The sequence below is a fragment of the Prionailurus bengalensis genome, chromosome A1, assembly GCF_016509475.1.
Source record: "Prionailurus bengalensis isolate Pbe53 chromosome A1, Fcat_Pben_1.1_paternal_pri, whole genome shotgun sequence".
In the NCBI taxonomy this organism is placed as follows: domain Eukaryota; kingdom Metazoa; phylum Chordata; class Mammalia; order Carnivora; family Felidae; genus Prionailurus; species Prionailurus bengalensis.
In genome coordinates this window covers 90,985,357-91,006,340 of record NC_057343.1, presented here as the reverse complement: position 1 = coordinate 91,006,340, position 20,984 = coordinate 90,985,357, and the positions used below count along the sequence as shown (strand labels likewise).

The 20,984-nt window shown below is 44.4% G+C and overlaps 1 protein-coding gene across 5 annotated transcripts; it reads right to left on the bottom strand.

Annotated features, from left to right (window-relative positions):
- Positions 1–178: 178 nt before the first annotated feature.
- Positions 179–20,531, bottom strand: LOC122485970 (MRN complex interacting protein). Of its 5 annotated transcripts, none has more exons than XM_043585457.1 (8): positions 20,400–20,456; positions 17,674–17,733; positions 17,286–17,378; positions 12,131–12,219; positions 8,328–9,550; positions 6,996–7,153; positions 6,222–6,309; positions 179–904 (listed from the first exon to the last, which is right to left on the bottom strand). In XM_043585457.1, the coding sequence occupies exons 5-8, from the start codon at positions 8,421–8,423 to the stop codon at positions 419–421; spliced, it is 828 nt and encodes a 275-aa protein (XP_043441392.1). In that variant the 5' UTR covers positions 8,424–9,550; positions 12,131–12,219; positions 17,286–17,378; positions 17,674–17,733; positions 20,400–20,456; the 3' UTR covers positions 179–418. The 5 variants fall into 5 exon arrangements, with proteins under 5 accessions (XP_043441392.1, XP_043441401.1, XP_043441382.1 ...); XM_043585466.1 differs by having other exon boundaries at positions 6,996–7,141; XM_043585447.1 differs by having other exon boundaries at positions 8,328–8,403.
- Positions 20,532–20,984: the final 453 nt, after the last annotated feature.

Genomic DNA, 20,984 nt, shown 5'->3' with positions numbered 1-20,984 from the left:
GTTTGTCATTTTATTTTTGAAAGACCACACCTGTGTGAGCAGGGGGAGGGACAGGAGAGGGGGCAGAGGAGCCAAACTAGGCTTCGCACTGACAGCACAAAGCCCAACGTGGGGCTTGAACTAAAGAGCCAGAGGAGACGCTCAACCATCTGAGCCACCCAGTGCCCTGTAGTGTGTCTTTCTTGACAGGACTGGGGATCACTTATGGGAACTTTAAAAAAAAAAAAAAAATCTACACCCAATGTGAAACTTTATCTCAGGATGTGTTCAAGTCACACACTCTTCCAACTGAGCCAGCCAGGCACCCCTATTTATGGGAACCATTTAAAAGCTACTTGGGGAGCCCCCTTTCCAGTGGCCAAGAGGTCTAACTTGCTCATACAACAAATATGTCTGTTAGTAAAATTCTAGTTTCAGTTCACAAGTGGTCCTCAAAGTCCTCCCCAGTTTTAAAGAGGTCACACAGTTGCACAAGTGGGGGCTCTTGTGCCCCTGTGGCTAAGGACCCACCCTTTGCCAGAGGATTGGTGTCCCATGGCTGTTTGGTGGTCTTTACGCAGGGGCTCTGGGAGCTGGATGTGAGCGTGTGTGTGAGCCAGAGAAGCTCGGGTGCATCGTGGGGCCTGCTGACGTACCTCTCCCTTGGGGTCTGGGCCCTAAGGGTCCCCTGCTCAGTCAGTGCCACCTCGGCTGGCCTAGGGTCTCTATTCAAAGGAACTGGGGGCTCCATGTCCACACGTTGGCTGTTTCCAGGCAGCTGAAGGAATTGTTCCCACTTGGAAGGCATGGTCCTGACATGGTGGGCAGGTTGTGGAGGATCCCCCTGAGGAACAAAAAGCTCCCTGGTGCCCCGGTCCTTGTGACTGCTTTTGTCTTTGACCTTCCCCATCAAGCCAGTGTGGTCCTGCAACGGAAAGGAGAGAAGATGATCAGGTCCGCCATTCAGAACAAGTGCCAGTGGCCCAGCAGGACCCAGGGATGGGAGAGAAGGGTCCCTGTGCCTGCATTGCTGTGTCCTCTGCCTCAGGGTTCTCCCACTTTTCACTCTGTTCTGCCTACTTGCTAGTTCTTGTGCTGGCAGGCCAGAGACCTGCTTTCATTCTGTGGTTTGGCAAAGCAGGGCAAATAAATGCCCTCACCTCAAATCCTCTGCCAAATTCTATGACCAGGCTTTCCAGAAAAGAGTATTCCCATGGAAACTTAGAATCAGGTGAGAGGGTGCCTGAGAGGAGGGGTCAGCAGGAAAGGCCCATGAGACCATCTAGAAAGCGGGGAAGAGCTGTCCTGTCTGCTCACTGTCAAACAGATGGGAAGGTCTCTCTGGAACCGCGGGGGAAGGTTTGAAGCCGGTGGGGGTGGGGTGGGGTGGGGAGTGGCTGCACAGAAGACCCCAGGTGGTGAGCACAGCATGGGGCCTGGCCTCTCTTCCCTCAGGAGCCAAGTGCACACTGGAACCAGGGTTTGACGGCCTATAAAGGCATCTGAGAGTAGGAACAGGCAGGACCCTGCATCACTACCCGAGGGCAGTGTGGAAGAGGCTTGTGGTCGGTTGTAACAGCCGAAGATCACCATCGGCCCTGCTCCTGACTTGCTGGGACCACGTTATTGTGCAGCCTTAGTTCCTCACCTGCAAAACCAAACATGCCTGTGTGGGCATCCCACGTGACAATGTAGTTAAAATGTTTGAGGGACCAGCAGATCAATAACTCATTATTCTAGGACTTCGAGATTCAGGGCCACACAGCTAGTCAGTGGCCACATCAAAGTTTGACCTTTGCCCTACTGTGTGAGGCTGGCCAGGCTGACCTTGGCCTATGTTGCGGGGATGCAGTGACTGAGGCCCAGCAGAGACTTCTGCCTTAGTGCCTGTGGCTCCGGTGACAGAAGAAAGCAAAGTCTGAGTGCAGTGGGGTTGGGAAGATTTAAAACACCAAGAACGAGGGGCGCCTGGGTGGCGCAGTCGGTTAAGCGTCCGACTTCAGCCAGGTCACGATCTTGCGGTCTGTGAGTTCGAGCCCCGCGTCAGGCTCTGGGCTGATGGCTTGGAGCCTGGAGCCTGTTTCCGATTCTGTGTCTCCCTCTCTCTCTGCCCCTCCCCCGTTCATGCTCTGTCTCTCTCTGTCCCAAAAATAAATAAAAAACGTTGAAAAATAAAAAAAATAAAAATAAAAAAATAAAAATAAAACACCAAGAACGAGCAGAAGTGTGGGGAGGGTGGTGGGGCTGGGTAGGAGGATTTTAAGCTTACCTCGTACCATGGACATATGGGGGCAACAACTACATGTATCCTAACTAACTCAAAATGATGTGAAGCATGGCAGGACAGACTTTGCACAGCTAGTTGTAACAAGATAATATTGGGAAGGGTAGGAGGGGCAGAGATGAGTGCAGTCAAGGACCAAACCCTTGGAGTGACTGGCTACAAATGGGAGGGGTCAGACCCCACACGAGGCACCCCTGGCCTCAGGGACCTGCACTGGGAAGACCAGTCCCTATATAACATCTGGCTTTGTAAATCTGGAGCTTAACACTAAGAGAGCTGGAGGGTGATAGGAAACCAAGTCCCTGTCCGTAAAGAGCCAACACGATAAATAACTGTGCCCAACACAGCACAGAAACAGTAGTTTGAAAAGCACCTTGGGTATATATGTGAAGATCTTAGTTAACTAATTTTAGGATATATGCTGGAGGGGCAGGGATCTGTAGGAGCTCTCTTCTGGAACAAAAGTGCTAGTGGGCACCATTTCACTTGCCCTCCCCCAGCCAGGATAACGGGATGCGTGTAGGAGCCAGTTCTGTCTCCACACACTGTGCTAGCACCGTGTGCTCTGCTCCCAGCCGTCCCTGGTAGTCTTGAATTCTGGCAAACATTTAAAGAGTTAATACCTATTCTCTTCACACTATTCCAAAAAACAGAAGAGGAAAGAAAACTTGTACATTCATTATATGAGCATTGTATCAGCATTACGCTGATACCAAAACCAGACAAAGGCACTGCAAGAAAAGAAAATTATGGACCAAAATCCCTGATGAATACAGATGCAAAAATCAAAAAAATCTTAGTAAGCCAATTTCAGCAATATGTTAAAAGGATCATCATTCGCCATGATCAAGTAGGATTTATTCCAGGTACATCAGGGTGATTCAATGTTCACATATTAGTTAATGTGATACATGGTATCAACAAGAGAAGGATAACAACCAATTGTTCATCCCAATAAGATGCAGGAAAAGCATCTGACAAGGTACAATATCCATTCATGATAAAAACTCTCAATAAAACGGGTTTAGAGGAAACACTTCAACATAATAAAGGCCATATATGTCAAGCCCACAGTTAATACCATACTAAATGGTGCAAAAGTGAAAGCTTTTCCTCTAAGATCTCAGGAACAAGACAAGGATATCCACGTTCACTACTTTCATTCAGCAGAGTACTGGAAGTCCTACCATAGCAATCAGACAAGAAAAAGAAATAAAAGGCATCCAAACTGGTAAGGAAGAAGTAAAACTCACTATTTGCAAATGACATGATACTCCATATAGAACACTCTAAAGACTCCACCTAGGAACTATTAGAATAAATGAATTCAGTGAAGTTGCAGAAATCTCTTGTGTTTGTATACATTAATAACAAAAGAGAAAGAGAAATTCTATACACTAATATACACTAATAAGAGAATTCTATATGCTAATAACAGAAATTAAGAAAACAACCCCATTTATGACTGTATCAAAAAGAATAAAATACCTCGGAATAAATTTAACCAAAGACGTAGAAGACCTATATTCTGAAAACTGTACGACACTGATGAAAGCAACTGAAGATGACACAAACAAATGGAAAGATAAACCACGCTCATGGATTAGAAGGATTAATACTGTCCCATACTACCCTATGCAATCTATGAAATTCAATGCAATCCACATGAAAATACCATTTTTCACAGAACTAGAACAAACAATCCTTAAATGTGTATGGAATCCAAAAGACCCTGAGTAGCAAAAGCAAACTTGAGAAAGAAAAACAAAGCTGGAGGTGTAACAATCACAGATTTCAAAATATACTACAAAGGTATAGCAATCAAAACTTATCGGCATAAAAAATGGACACACAGATCAGTGGAACAGAATAGAAAATCCAGAAATAAACCCACGATTATATGGTCAGTTAATCAAGGACAAAGAAGGGAAGAATGTACAGTGGGGGAAAAGACAGCCTCTTCAATGAAAGGTGGTGGGAAAACTAGACCATTTTTTTTACACTGTACAAAAAAATAAACTCAAATGGATTAAATATCTTCTAGGCACACCTGGGTGGCTCAGTCGGTTAAGTGTCCAACTCTTAATTTCAGCTCAAGTCACGATCTCACGGTTCATGAGTTTGAGCCCCGCATCGGACTCTGTGCTGACAGCACGGGGCCTACTTGGGATTCTCTCTTTCCCTCTTTGCCCCTGCCCCACTCACATACTCGTGCACAAGCTCTCTCTCTCTCTCTCAAAATAAATAAACTTAAAAAAAACAACTTTCAAAAAAAAGAAAGGGGGTTAAAGACCTAAATGTGAGATCTGAAACCATAAAACTCTTAAAAGACAATATATACAATAAGCTCTTGAACAATGGCCTTAACAACATATTTATGGCTATGACTCCTCAGGCAAGGGAAACAAAAGCAAAAATAAAATACTGGGAGCACATAAAAACAAAAAGCTTTTGCATAGTGAAGAAAGCCATTAACAAAATGAAAAGGTACTGTGTACTGAATGGAAGAAGATATTTGCAAATAACATATCTGAAAAGGGGTTAATATCCTTAAAATATAAAGAGCTTATAATACAACTCAACACCAAAAACCCAAATAATCCAATTAAAAAATGGGCAAAGGGCCCAAATAGACACTTTTCCAAAGAAGACATACAGATGGCCAACAGACACATGAAAAGATGCTCAACATTGCTAATTATCAGGGAAATGCAAATCAAAACCACAATGAAATATTATCTCACACCTGTCAGAATGGGTATTATCAAAAAGACAAGAAATAACAAGTATTGGGGAAGACATGGAGAAAAGGGAACCCTAGTGCACTGTTGGTGGGAATATAAACTGGTGTAACCACAGTAGAAAGCTATATGGAATTTCCTCAAAAAATTAAAAATAGAAATACCATATGATCCAGTAATTTCATTACTGGGTATTTACCCAAAGAAAGCAAAAACACCAATTCAAAAAGATATATGCGCCCTTATGTTTACTGCAACATTATTTATAACAGCCAAGATATGGAAACAGCCCAAGTGCCCATTGATGATAGATGAGTAGATAAAGATGTGGTATATATCTATATAATGGAATATTACTCAGCCATAAAAACGAATTCATAAATACAGAGGACTGGTGGTTGCCCAAGCGGAAGGGGATGAGGAGGTGGGCAAAATAAATGAAGGGGATGAAAAGATACAAACTTCCAGTGATAAAATAAGTAAGTCATAGAGATGAAAAACAGCATAGGAAATATCATACTGTAATAATGTATGGTGACAATGACTATATTTATCATGGTGAGCACTGATTCATGTATTGAACTGCTAAATCACTCTGTTGTACATCAATATAACTGTATGTCAACTATACTCCAATAATTAAAAAGAACAAGAGCAGAACCTAGGGGAAGACAGTGTCTCAGTGCAAAAGAACACACTTGGGTAACTGAAGGTGAGGATGGGAACAATTCCTTAGAAATCCAGGGCAGATCCCATGTTGGCTAGTCTGACAAAGACCCTCCACTGCATGTAGAAGGAAGAGAAAATTCCTGACTCAGAAAAGCCCTAGTGGCTAACCTTCGTTGATCAAGCTGTCCTTTTGACTAGGAGCTCACATCACTGAGAGATTGAATACGGCAGGGAAATGGTACAAGCCAGAGAAAGGAGTTGGCTTAAGTCAAAGCAGACAAAACACTTGGGTGTTAAAAAATTCTATGTGTGGTTCGGGCGCCTGGATACCTCAAGGGTAAGCATCCAACTTCAGGTCAGGTCATGATCTCACAGTTTGTGAGTTCAAGCCCCTCGTTGGGCTCTGTGCTGACAGCTCAAACCCTGGAGCCTGCTTCGAATTGTGTCTCCCTCTCTCTCAAAATTGAATAAACATTAAAAAAAAAAATTCTATAGTGTGTTCAGTAGTTACTAGGACCAGAAGAGAAACACTGTCCTCATTCACTGACCTTCTGAGGCTCCAAGGGAATCTCAGAGTCACTCGGGTTCCAGACATCAGGGCTGTGTGGAGGACGGTCTGTGCTCTGGATCCATTTCCTGGTGGAGATAAAGTTCTGTCAAGAATCTAGTCCTATCACCTCACAGGGTCCTGATCCTGACTTGGTGGTCACCAGGTGTGACCTCTAGCACAGGTAATTGTCCTCCCATACAGCTTCCAAGGTGGCTTCTCTGCTTCTCCTCCACTGCCAATAACAGGCTGCCCAACAACATGCAAGGCTGTCCATTTCTGCTCCATAGCTCGTAGTTGCTAGAAAGTTCTTAAATTGAATTGGAATCTACCTTCCAATAAATCACTCGCCCTATGGGAGCCACCGTGGATCTAGATAAGGCAGTGTCTCAGAAGAATTGCAGAAACACAGAGTATGCCTACAGGAGAAGACACCTGTAAGAGGTCAGGTCTTTCCTGCTGTAGGTTATAAGCTCCCAGGCCTGTAAGCCACTCTGGCCACACTTCACTTTGTCAATTCTTCTGGGGATCAGTGCAGTCACAATTAAGTGAGCACCATAAAAGGTGCTCATATTGGCACCCCGCACCTCTCACATCTGTGCGGCAGCATCTGGCACCTGGCGAGGCCAAGCAGGGCCTGGTGAAGCTAGCTGCTGGCCATCGCCACTCAGACTTCCCCCATGCTGCTGGCTGCTAGAGGTTGCCCATCGCTCCCCGCCATCTGTGAGTCACTGTGGGTATGGGGCGATGGCTGGATTAGTGACTAGCTTGGCACCTTTTTCTAGGCAGGCCTGTGTTAAAGGGAGGGTCCGTCTTCTCTGTCCTGGACAAGGGCTGTGTCTTGAAACACACTCCTCCTCCTTCCATCCCCTGTTCTTCTGAGTCTCCTTCCAGATACTTCAGCCAGCGGTTCTCTGAGGACTGAGGTTTTTCCTACAGGATTGGGAAGTAAGTTTATTCTCAGGACCCACATCTCCCTTGTCACCAGGAAAGGTATTTCGCTGGAAGGTAATGGGGAGATGGGTGTCCTGAGGCACCACTGGGGACTGTGCACACTGGCACAGGCCAGGGGAAAGATACAGGGCACAGCTCATCAAGGAAATTTACAAATGTCCATGCTCCCTGACCTAGGGGTTCCAAATGAAGACAAAGGCACAAAGATGCTCATCAAAGTGATATGAACCACAGCAAATATGTATCATAGCAAAAATCTGGAAATAATCTACATGCCCGGTCATCATGGAACAAACACTGGTTACATCCACTATATTCTGTAAATACTGGACATCACTGAAAACTCTACTGCGACACAAGAACAACATAAGTGAAGACTCCAGGGTGCAAACTAGCATTTCTTGTAATAACAATGATGTAAAATTAAGTCCCTAAGTGGACAGAATTGGAAGTATAGAACCAAGTATGTGAGAGCTTCTGGGTTAAGGTGATGTACTTAGGAGCAGGGCTCTTGTTTATAATAAAAACAGGAAAAGCGAGCGACATTGCCAAGCAACTGACATTGCCAACGTGATTCTGTGAGTGGAGGCAGGCTCTGTCCTCAGGTGGGCAGGGGGCCCCTGGCAGCTGTTCCCATTAACCCTGTCCCCAGAAGGACACAGCACTGGGTACCCACAGCACCTTGGATGTACCAATGGCATCACTTCCTCATTCACTCAAGCTCTTACACACACTGCCCAGCCAACACTGTCTGAGCACCTACTTTCCTAGGCACTGGGACAGAAAGCTGGATGTGAGCCCTGCTGGGAGGCCCAGTCTGGAGAAAGGAAATGTGAAAGCCAGGTACTGTACAATAGCACCTTTTCCCTGTCAGAGGTGTGCCCAGAGCACTGCAGGACAAGGGGAGAAACACGGGGAGGTAAAGTTCAAGCTAATTTCAGAGAAGTTCTCCCAGCCAAAGACAAGGCCCCGTTCAGAGTACCGTAATTACTGGTACACACATTACTGGTACAAAAGGGATAGGTTTACTCTTTGTTGTGTTTCCAGTAGCTTTAAGCCAAGTGCCCGTTGTTGATAGCACTGTTGAACAAAAGATCAACAGATGAATAAATGGAACCCCCTCTGTGACACAGAGACAGAGCTGCTGGCTTACCTGTGAACTCACATGCTCAGCCTGCTGAGGCTCTGCATTGTCCTCTTCGTCAATATTTACAGGTTCTTCCAGAGACCTTAGTGAAAGATTGTACATGTGTCCTTAGTAAAATGACCAGGAAGACGAAGGGCAAGGAGAGGAGAACAGCAGGACATAAATACTTGACAACAGCCATCAAAGGCTGTTCTAGGGGATCTTAGGATCTTATTTCTGTTGTTCTGATCTGGTTCAGGAGGCCTGGGCAGAGGCACCAACAACAGGAAAGGTGACACAGGGCAGACTCTAAAGCTGGAGAGACCAGAGTTTGCATCCTGGCTTTGCCAATGACTGGCGGTCATTGTCAGTGTGACTTTGGGTTCATCATTTTACCCCGCTTCCCTCATCCACAAAAGACAATACTGCATGGGTGACTGTGAAGACAAACGTGACAAAGTGTGTGCACATGCCTGGCTGAGGGCCTGGAACACGGAGAGTAATGTCAGCTGAACTCCTGTACCACAGAGTCCCTCCCATCAGCAATGGAGAGGTCTCTACTGCATAGGGTTATATAAGTCTTTCTAGTCATACCTCAACCCTTACTAGACAGGAGAGGCACTGTGTGTGTCACAGGGAGGGAACAGCACAGGGAAGAGGATCAGGGCTCTTCCACCACATAAAGAAGAGTGGGGAGCCAGAGCCTCTGTGGTCTCTAATGGGACTGAGGGGCGGGTAAATACTTACCATGCAAGGGCTGGAGGTTAGCACAAGGCCAGCCCCACCCACATCACACAGGGTGGTTACATCACACAATCAGGAGGGCACTCTCCCTGGTGAGCTATGCGAACTGCCAACTCTGCCAAATGTGGGCGTCTGTACTTGATTCTGTTCATCTGTACGCAGAAGCCAATGATCCTCACAGGGTGATTATGATGAGGAAATTAGATCATGCATGTGAAACACCTACCCTGCCACATGGCTGATAATCCAGTGTTCACCAGAGCAGTGGCCTAGCACCCACTGGCTAGAAGTCTGCTCACCTTTCTGATTCAGGAACTCAACTCCATCAATAAAGGACATCTCTCAACAGTCTGAGGATACCAGTCTGTGTTCTTGTTTCTGACGTTACCACTGACAAGTCGGGTGTCTGATGTTCCTTTGTAGGAGATCTCTCTTCTCTCCACCTACTCTTCAGCTCTCCCCTTTGTCTTCCGTGTTCTCTAATTTCATTATGTTGTTGTCATCATCTAAGGGTCATTTAATTTTTTTTAACCTTAAAAATTAACTTGAGGTATAACATACACTAAAACTCAAGTGTACAGATGAGCTTTGATAAATTAGATCTTTGAAACTATCACCCCAATCAAGATACAGCAAAAACATTTTTCATTGAGATATAATGGACAAGATATGGAAAATTCTCATCACCCCCAAAAGTTCTCATACCTGTCTTGGCAGGCAATTCTCTCCCCTAGAAAACCACACTGATCCATTCAGCAGGTAGTCTCTTGTGTCGGCTTCTCTCACTTAGCAATGTTTTTGAGATTTGCCCATGTTGTTTCTGTTGTAGCATGCCACTGCATGAACATACCTCAATGTGTTTATCCATTAACCTTCTGTATGTCCACATACAGATATTGCACTCAGTCACTGCAGCATCATAGTAGACCTTGAAATTAGGCAGTAGAAATCCTCCAGCTTTGTTCTTATCAGAATTGTTTTGGTAATTCTAGGTACTTGCATTTCTTTTTTTTATTTTTTTTATTTTTATTTTTTCAATGTTTATTTATTTTTGGGACAGAGAGAGACAGAGCATGAACGGGGGAGGGGCAGAGAGAGAGGGAGACACAGAATCGGAAGCAGGCTCCAGGCTCCGAGCCATCAGCCCAGAGCCTGACGCGGGGCTCGAACTCCTGGACCGCGAGATTGTGACCTGGCTGAAGTCAGACGCTCAACCGACTGCGCCACCCAGGCGCCCCGGTACTTGCATTTCTATATAAATTTTAGGATTAGTTTGCCAATTTTTACCAAACAAACAAACAAACAAAAAACCCCACTGGAATTTTGATTTGGATTAGGTGGTCTCTACCAACCAATTTAGGATAAACTGAAATCTTCATGATATTGAATTTTCCAATCCATGAACATTAACTCTTCATTAACTTAGACCTTTTAATTTCCTTAGCAATGTTTTATGGTTTATACTGAACAGATCTGATTTTTGTTATATTTATCCCTAAGTATCTAATTTTTGATGCTGTTCTAAATGGTATTTGATTTAAAAATCATTTTCCAATTGTTCATAGCATTTATATAGAAATAATTTAATTTTGTACATTGACTTTGTATCCTTGTGATCTTGCTAAAATATTAGCTCTAGTAGCATTTGTGTAGTTTCATCAGGATTTCCTACATACATAATCATGGTGTTTGCAAATAAAATAATGACTTGTTCCAGTTTGAGATTTATTGTTTCCTAAATCTAAGAATGTAAGTCTTTGATTCTAGAAAATGCTCTAGTCTTTTCTCTTCAAATATTGCCTTTACCCTGCTTTCTTAACTCCCTCTTGCCGAACTCTTCCCTTAGTTTCCATGTTTCTCAACTCACATTTTCCACCTTTTTATCTTTCTGTGTTGCACTGTGAATACTTTCTTCAGATTTATCTTCCATTTCACTGATTCTCTCTTCAGCTACATTTAATGCTCAATCTGTCCACTGAATTTTTAATTTCAATGATTATACTTTTAATTTCTACAAACTCTTTCTGGTTCTTTTTCAAATGTACTTGGTCATTTTCTAAAGTCATTTGCCTTTTTTTTTGTAATCTCCAACGTGGGGCTCCAATTCATGACCCCGAGGTCAAGAGTCACATGCTCTACCACCAACTGAACCAGCCAGGTGCCTTGAAGTCCCTTGCTTCTTACATTATCAACCTTCTCTTTTATTTCATTAACTATATTAAACATTCAGGTCTAGGCTGAAGATGTATGCTCCAGAGGAGCTATATTTACCTCTGCTTCCTTGGACAATTCAAAAATAAATTCTCCGCTTGAGGCTTTTCACACAGTGCATGTAGAAGACTGAAAAGCCATGTGATAGATTTCTTGTGTTTATTATACCCTGGAGAGAGATTTCCTCTCTTTGGCCAGCACCAAGGTCAACACAGGCAGGCTGCAAAGAGGGTGCATTTCTAGTTCAATTAATTCATGGAGGGTGTAGTCTTTTGGGGACTCAGCTTTTTTTAAAAAAAAATTTATTTATTTATTTTGAGAGAGAGAATGTACAAGCGGGGGAGGGGCAGAGAAAGTGAGGGAGAGAGAGAATCCCTAACAGGTTCCACACTGTCAGCATAGAATTTGATGTGGGGCTCAATCCCATGAACCAGGAGATCATAACCTGAGCCCAAATCAAGAGTCGGACGCTTAACTGACTGAGCCACCCAGGCGCCCTGGGGACTCGGCTTTATGTCGTGGTCTCCTACTGACCTTCCCATGCTGAACAGGCCTTGTCTTTGTCTCTTGCACCCCTCCCAATCACCTAAATGAAAGTTCCAGAACACTAGGCTTCAAATGCCTCAACAGCCCAGGTACTTACTCTCTGAATTTTGGCTTTTGCTTCATTTTTGACTTCTGATATTTCATTTACTTCCATCATCTCATTGGTGTATTTAAAATATCATAGCTGACATATTTTAGTTATTTTCAGTTGGAAGAGTGTTAGGATAACTAATCACCATATAGAAAAAGCTTTCTCCATATAAAACTTCCACTAATCACTCAAGATGAACACAGGACAAGATAACTGTCCCCTTTTCAAACAACTGTACCTGAGTGACATCTCTGAAATCTGTCCCTGCAGCAGATTTAATTTTTGGACATGGCGTCTACAGTCAGCACCGGAACCCTCGCCGTAAGTCTGAAAAACAAAAAAATATTAAGTTTAAAAAGTGCTGATAGGATGCGGAGAAACAGATCCATTAGTGATGTACCTCAGGGAGAAGAAAGCTGTACTTTATAAGGCCCAAATGTACCATGCAGAAATTCTAATGACTGACCACTTTTTCTGGAATAATTGATTTGCAAACTAACAGTCTCAGGAACTAACAGTTCTGGTCTGACTGTCCTTCTAGCACTTGGAACTCTACACATCAAAGACTAACTCAGCCCCAGGCCCCACACAAAATGGTTAATAAACATGAATAAGAAATTGAAGATATGTAATGCAAACCACCAGTAAACATAAAATATGCTACTTCACTGATAATCTAAGGACCATAAAATAAGATGAAATACTTTTTTTTCACTTAGCAGTCACTCATTTGTTTAACAATATTTACTGAACACCTATTATGTGCCAGTCCCCTGGAGTAGTTAAGGACAATACAGTACAGAAGTGGACAAAAATCAGTCATCATGGAGCATACATTCTAGTGTGAGGAGACTGCATAAGTCAACTACGTGGCCATCAGATGACGAGAAGTACCACCAAGGAAAATAAGGTGATGAAAGGGGATGGGGCAGTGTGGGGGAAAGAGTAGACTATTTTATACAGGGCATTCAGGGAATAGATAACCAAGGTGACATTTGGGCACAAAATAGGAAGATATGAGGCATAAGCCACATAGATAGCTGGGGGAAAGCATTCAGCAGAAGCAATGAAATACACTTGAGGGCAAAGACCCTAAGCCTGTGAAGGAACAGTAAGGAGGGCACATGGCTAGAGCTGAGTGGTCCGGGGGAAGATGGTAGGAGATGAGGTCTGAGTGTATTATTCCCTACTACAGGCAAAGTCAGCCTCATGGGAACGAGACCTGTTCTGCGGCTGGCATCTTGAAAACATTAAAAAAATTTTTTTTATTTGAAAATGTTAATAACCTTATCTTTGGAAGGCAGCTATACTCACCACTATACCACCAATGCTCAATAGCCTTATCTTTGAATACGTGTGATAAGATAATGGAGCACGTCCATAAGCAGAGGAGATATACACACTACACAAGTCCATTGTTCCTTGCCACACCATTTGCATACAGCATGCTCAATGACCCAGGAGCACAGAATTAAAGTGGACTCACAATACGTGGGAGTGTTCACTGAGACTCCGAGTGTAGACGCTATGTGTTTGCTGTCTATGCCTGAGTATGTGGGGAGCACCCACTGCCTGAGAGGGCAGGCTTTCCACTGGAACAAGAACTTGCTTCAGATTCAGAAGGAAGGCAAGGATGTTTTAAAAATACATGAATAATCAAAGAACCCTATCATATCTTTTTATTCCTGTTATTTGCCTGGAACAGCTGATCACTGAAAATCATTACATGGAAGGAAAGGGCAAGGCAGAGAGACCCTTGTTCCTTTCCCTCTCAGTCCTTCCTTATGCTAATCAGTGAGCTGATGGGGGAGAGTGTGGGGAGAATGTATCAATGAGTATAAAGAGCAGAGTTAGTTTTGTGCAGCATGTCCACTGTTCTGGTAAGAATGAAATACATAGGCATGAATGAGCTCCAAAATACAAATTGCGAAATTCTGAGGATTCTGCATATATATAGTAAATGTTCTTATATTATTCCACATATAGACTAAACACTTATTATTTTTTTTTAAGTAGGCTTCATGACCAGCACGGAGCCCACTGTGGGGCCTGAACTCATGAGACCCTGAGATCAAGATGTGAGCTGAGATCAAGGGTCAGATGCTTAAACCAACTGAGCCATCCAGGTACCCCTAGACTAAACTAAACTGGTGCTGCATAAAAATAAAAAAAACAAAATAATAATAAAATAATTTTAAAATGTTAGTTTTTCTTTACTTAGGAAGACATTCAACAGTAAATAAAAGACATTATAAAAAATCAAGAGAGACCAGGATGGAAAGGAAAAGCTTAATATTTTAGTATTTTTAACAGCTTTTTTTTTGCTTTTGAACAAGGGGCCCCACAATTTCATTTTGTACCAGGCACACTTGGCCCTGCCTGTAGGACCATGGGTTTTGCTCTAACTTGGAAGGCTGGGGTGAGTGACCTCGCCTAGCACATGTTTTAGCAGGACCTTCAGGTATGGTGCTAAGGGCAGACTGTAGGGCAGACACAGGTGGGCTAGCAGGAGGTTGCTGCAAACACTGATGTGGCTCAGACCACTGTAGTAACAAATGGTCATTCTGGGTACATCCTGAAAGTAGAGCTGACAAAATCTATTGATGGACTGGAGGAAGAGTGTTTAAGAAAAAAAAAAAAAAGGAGTCAGAGAGGACTTCCATGTTTTTAGCCCAAACAACTAACAAGGGACTTAGCCCGTAAGAGACAGGGTGGACTGTGGGAGAGCAGGTGGGTGGGGTAAGGTGAGGCCTTCTGTTTGGAAAGGTGGGTTTGGGACACCCATTAGAGAGCTGAATGGATGGTGCAGGGGCAGGCCTGGGGCTTGAGATAGACATTCCAGAACTGTCAGGTGATCTCATCTCAGACCACCGAAGGAGTGTCACTAGAGAAGAGGCCAACAAACTGAGCACCACAGCATTCTCACATTTAGAAGTTGGGGAGATTAGAAAAAAACTAGCAAAGAGGACAGAAACACAGCCAGAAAGACAGCAGGAAAGCCAGGAGTGGGATGACTGGAAGTCCAGGTGAAGACAATGTTTCAGTGACAAACTTTCAGTGACAGACACTACCAATAGGTCAAGTCACCGGAGGAGTGAGAACTCACAACTGTTTTTAGCAAATGGAGATCCCTGATGACTTTGACATGAGCAATTTTACTGGACTGTGGGGAATAAAAGCCCAGCTGGGGCAAGTTCAAGCAAGAATGGGAGAGGAACTGCAGAATGGAATGGCAAAGCTTTAAAAGATGTTAAGTGGCAGGGAGGGCGCTTGCCAGCATGGCAGGGACCACTGGCTGAATACTGAAATTCATTCTCCTCCTATCTGGCCACAGACTGGGCTACACTTTCTAGTCTTCCTTGCAGTTAGGTGTGGCCTTGAGACTAGGTTCTTTCTAGTGGGATGTGAGCCACTTCCGGGCCTGGCCCCTCAAAGCCTCCTGTGTAGCTCCTTTGTGCTCTTGCCCTTCAGTGGCTCCAGGCAGCAGGAGACAGGCCTCTGGGAGTGACAGAACCTCAAGATAGAAGGAGCCTGGGTCCCTGCATGACCTCACCAAGGACGGCTGCCCTGCTGATCTCAATTCCTCTCAGGTCTGTTACAAGAACAAGAGAAATAACTTCTTTTTTTAAAGTTTATTTATTTTCAGTAATCTCTACATACAACATGGGGCTCGAATTCATGACCCTGAGTTCAAGAGTTGCACACTCTTTTGACTAAGCCAGCCAGGCACCCCATTGAGAGAAACAACTTCTACTGTGTTAGGCCACCACAATTTTGTTGTCCTGTCACGGTGGCCTAGTCTACCATAAGCCATATACCACTGCACATGCATTGAGGTGCTGGGAAGAAGGTAGAGCCTCCTCAAGGAGAACTTAGAAGTATGTGCTGACATCAAAAACAAGCAGCAGTCACTAGCTCATGAGCCAGCCCCTTGCCTTCTGAGACTCAATCTTGGAGTGCGCCTCAGCAGCTGTACTGCTGACCAATGACCTGATCAGCCCCACTTCTACCATCCCAGCTGGCTGGACCAAAAGTGGACATCTGGGTCAAATGGGCCAATCATATCACTTCTGCCAGTTTATTAATTAGGACTCAGCTATTCTAGTTGGCTTGAAGTGAGAGTCCATGGTCTGTGGGTGGAGTGTGTTACTGTGAACTATCTGGGGAGATAGTAAGGGAAGGAGAGGAGGCAGGGAGAGGGGAAGGAGGATGTGGGGACAATCAGGTATGGGGAGAAGGGGAGGAAAAGATGCCTACATTGCTGGCAGCTTTTCAATTCTTGGGGCTGGTTCTTCAAGGGGTCAGGGGTGAAACCCCTCCCCTGAATTCCCCATGATACCCCATTATTTTGCCAGGACATTTTTTTTCTATTTTGCTGAGGCCATTCTGAAATATTCTATTATTTGTAACTAAAAGAGCCTTGGTCAAAAGATATCCTTTGAAACTGCAATTTAAACTTCTAGGAATTTGTCCTAAGGAAGTAATTTGTCTAGTGAAGGAGGAGGTTCTTTGTAAGAAGCTTCACTGAAGCATCGTTCTTACCAATGAAGATGAAGATCAACCTAAATGCCAAACAACATGGGATTGGTCACTTACCAACTCAATAAGTATTTATCGAGCGACCACTTACTCTGTGCCAGGTACTGTGCTATGTGCAGAGGGTGTATCAGTATAAAACAGGCAAAGCTTCTGCTCTCAGGGAACTTCCAGGAGATAAACAATACTCACATAAACACACTCAAATATAATATCTGATCAGGATAGTGAGAAGAGCTAGGCAAAGTTCCAACAATGAGCACAAAGGCCTTAAGAGTGCAGCACGTCTGGATTGTTTCAAGGTCATAAAGAAAAGGCCTTATGGCTGAAGGAGAACAAGGAGCTGAGGGTGGAGAGGTGGCATCAAGGGCCAGAGAAGGTATACAGGGGCTCAAAGAGGCAAAAGGTGCAGGACACTGTGTGGTATCAAAGAGATGAGATGGAGGGGTACCTGGGTGGTTCAGTTGGTTAAGCATCCGATTCTTGATTTCTACTCAGGTCATGATCTCACAGTTGAGACTGAGCCCTGTGTCGGGCTCTACACTGACTGTATGAAGCCTTCTTGGGATTCTCTCTCTGCCCCTCCCTTGCTTGTGCTCATGCTCTTGCTCTCTCTCATGTGTGCTTCCTCCCTCAAACATACACATTAAAAAAAGCAAAAAAGGATGAGGTGGAGAAATAGGTATCCACTTGAAGAGAACGGCAATGGCCTAAATAAGCTTTTACTCCGAGCTTTCATTCTCTCTGTCTCGGTCTCCTGATGGCCTCCCCTTCCTGAGCCCACCCATGCCCACACCCTGCATGCACCAACATGCACCCGACCGGTTGTGGGTCTGACTGCCTGGTCATCTTCTTACAGGCTCCTGCATTTTCCCTGCATTGTGCTCAATCTAGTTTCAAATGGCCAGTGTGTGTGCACCGGTTTCTCTTCCTCTTCCACATGAGCAGATCTGTGAGGGGAAGAAGGACAAAGCTTTTTGCCTTCCCTTGTTTCTCCTGTGCCTGCAGGCAGAAAGTACTCAGTAAATACTTGCTGACCAAATAAACAAATGAAGGTAACTTTCCATGCACTGCTCCATCCATTTCACTTCCTGAAGGAACAGGAATTTAGGGAGCAGAGGCTCTTCATCTAGTGAACTTGGTCCCAATACTGGGATGCTGGGACCCCATGAGAAACACGCTACTGCAGGGCTGGGCCCACCGGCTTTCTGGCCTGGGTATTAGATACCGTTTCTCAGGACTCACCCGCAAAAATGACTGCTTCTCTCCACAAGCTTTGCACGTCCACTTGAGACTCTTCTTTTCCTACAATGAATTTCAGAAATTTGGCTTAGATAATTATTTAAAACAGGTGGAACTGAATCAAAAATAATGATATAAAAAGGCCAGTGGAAAAGAGTAAAAGTGTAAAAACAAACCAACAACATATATGTATAAAAAGCTAGTACATTGTAAAGGTGGCATTTTCGGAGTGAGGATAAAACAGACTATTTAATAAGTGGTGCTGGGAAAACTGGCTATCCATATCAAACAGTCTAGTTAGATCTCTATTACCTGTGGTTCTCAAAAATAATTCCACAACATTTAATTCCAATTCTTGATAAATCTAACTAGACCGGGTCTCTCTTAACAGGATAAAATACCTTACATTCAACTCTAAAACTGTAGAATCACTACCAGCTCTCCCATGAAAGTCAAGAACAAGCCAAGAATCCCCACTACTATTTACCATTGTTATTTTCTACAAATGGAATTGGAAAAGAAAAATAAGAGGTACAAAAACTGGAAATGAGGAAAACATTATCATTATTTATAGATTTGATTTTTTTTTTTTACCTGAAAACTCAAAACCAAATGAAAAACCACTAAAAACAATCTAAGATGGTGGGGATGAATACAAAGTTAATATAGCTTCAAAAGTTAATAGAGTCTTTATATAAGCAATTATCTAGTTAGAAAAGGTAACGGAACAGTCCATTTATAACAACAACAAAGAAAATATTATCAAAAGGCACCAAAGTTGTTTGAAAAAATGGAACGGAGTAGTGTGCTTAACATAAAAAACATGCCTGGGGGTGCCTGGGTGGCTCAGTCGATTAAGCCTCCAACTTCCACTCAGGTCATGATCTCACGGTCTGTGAGTTTTGAGCCCCATGTCTGGCTCTGTGCTGACAGCTGAGCCTGGAGCCTGCTTCATACTCTGTGTCTCCTTCTCTCTCTGACCCTCCCCCGTTCATGCTTTGTCTCTGTCTCAAAAATAAATAAACATTAAAAAAATTAAAAAAAAACATGCCTGGGTTGATTTATAAAAATTAATAGATGTATGATCCTAACACAAAAACCATTGGGTTTTTTTGAAGCACCCAAAAGGATTCTAAGGAGGACAAGCCACATGTACAAATTTATGTGGGCATGTCCTACAATTCATTTAATTCTCCAGTATTGAACCTCAAACACCATAAGAATGTTTTCTATGGGTACATCTGCACATAAGAAATACACTTAAAAAAAAAAAAAGGTCTGGAAGGACACATGGTAACTGGCTAGCTCTGGGGGATCTGGAGAGAGACAGTATGGTTTAACAGGATCTCTGCAGATAGCTCTGCATCTGCCATTTATTAGACCACTTGGTTTCTCTGGATTGCTGTATTCTCATCTCTGTAAAATAATAATGGTAAAATACCTAATCCAGAGGTTGTCTGAAATTAAAGGGGATGTGTGAAATTGTCATACCTGCAATTAAACTGTTAACTCTTTCCCCCCTTTAGTTTCAAATCACTTTTCATCGTTGAAAACGACCATGAAAGTGTGTACTACATTATACATGTGTAATAATTTAAAAAATGGAAATTTCTATTTAATATCAATTCCTAAAACACTGTCCAAAAAAATGAAGTAAGTAAAAACAATTCCTGAGTCCTCAAACAGCCCTTACAGTCCCAGCGAGCTTACAACTACATACTCAGCATCGGACTTTTAAACATACATTTTGAAGAAGTTTGAGGTTATCCTTTTTCAGGGCACAGATTAGCAGACAACGAGGGGTAAGAGAGGACTATCAGAAGCAGATACGCCTGCTTGACAGCAGTGTTAGGTGACATCAAGCAGGAAGATCAAATGCTATCCAGGAAAAAAGAGGTTAAATGACATCCCCTAAATTGCATCTTGAAAGTTTGGGAAGCAGTACGTTTTAGAAGTATCGATTATCCTGTTTAAAATATTCATGCGGGGGCACCTGGGTGGTTCAGTCAGTTAAGCATCCGACTTCAGCTCAGGTCATGATCTTGCGGTCTGTGAGTTCGGGCCGCATCGGGCTCTGTGCTGGCAGCTCAGAGCCTGGAGCCTGCTTCCGAATCTGTGTCTCCCTCTCTCTCTGCCCCTCCCCTGCTTGCTCTCTGTCTCTGTCTCTCTCTCAAAAATAATAGACATTAAAAAAATTAAAAAAAAAAATTCATGCGTGAGTTGTTTACACTATGGGAAAGGCAGCGAGTCCCTTAACATGCCAATGGAGACACTGCCACAGCCAAGCAGTGGCAGCAGGGGACGCCCGTTCGTGTGTCAGTTTAAAAACTGTCATCTCCCATGTATTCAAATTAAGAAAGAAGCCACTTTGGGAGCTAGGCTCTACATAAAAGAGGCTATCCTCAACCTCTCTTTCCCAACTATCTGTAAGTTACGAGGCCGCCTCGGCAGAAACCACTGCCCCTGGTTCCTACGAATCCTTTACAACAGCCATGACAAAAACTAAAAAAACAAAGCCCACAACCACGTTATGAAGAGATATCAAAACCCAGTCCTCAAGGCCAGTCATCATCACGTGTCCGGGCCTCAAGGAGACCCAAGCAACTGCAGGAGACGGCGCCAGCGCCTGAGGGCAAGGTACGGGAAGGAGGCCGGGCACCCCGCGGCCCCGCCAAGTCCCGCACGCCGTCCCCACGCCCAACAGAGGGGGAGGCCGGTGCCCACCCCACCTGGTGCGACTGGAAGAGGCGGCAGCTATAGCACCGCAGCACCCGAAACCGCTGAGGCGCCGCCATTGCGGTTACCCTCGCCGCTGCGCATGCGCCCCGTTCTCCTGCCCGCCCGAACTACGTCCCCCGCACGCGTTCAGGGCCCACTAGACACCTCCCCCAACCGCTTCGTCTCGCCTCACGTGCGCATGCGCTTTGCGCTTCGGTCGGCCCCAGCTCCGCCCTCACCAGGCTTTCGGGCCTCTCTAGCCTGCTGGGCTCGCTGGGAAGATTGAAGTTGCAAGGGCAAGTCCTCCAGCCGCTGCTCGGGGTCTGGCCATTGCCCTCACCATTCCCTCTGCTGCTTCTAGTCGCAGACTGGGAATGGGAGTTCCGCCCCGGCCCAACCCCTGGGACTCGTGGTTGGGGTTTGCGGGTCTTCTGGGCAGAGGCAGCCAGGTAACCTTTGAGCCTGAGCCCCGAGGACCGCGAAAACACGCAGCTCACCAGCCCCACGCTTACGGGAGAGGGAGAGAGGAGAGGCAGCTGTAAACGAAACCAGACCCTCCTGCAGCTCCCAAGAAAGCCCCGCTGTGATCCGCTTTG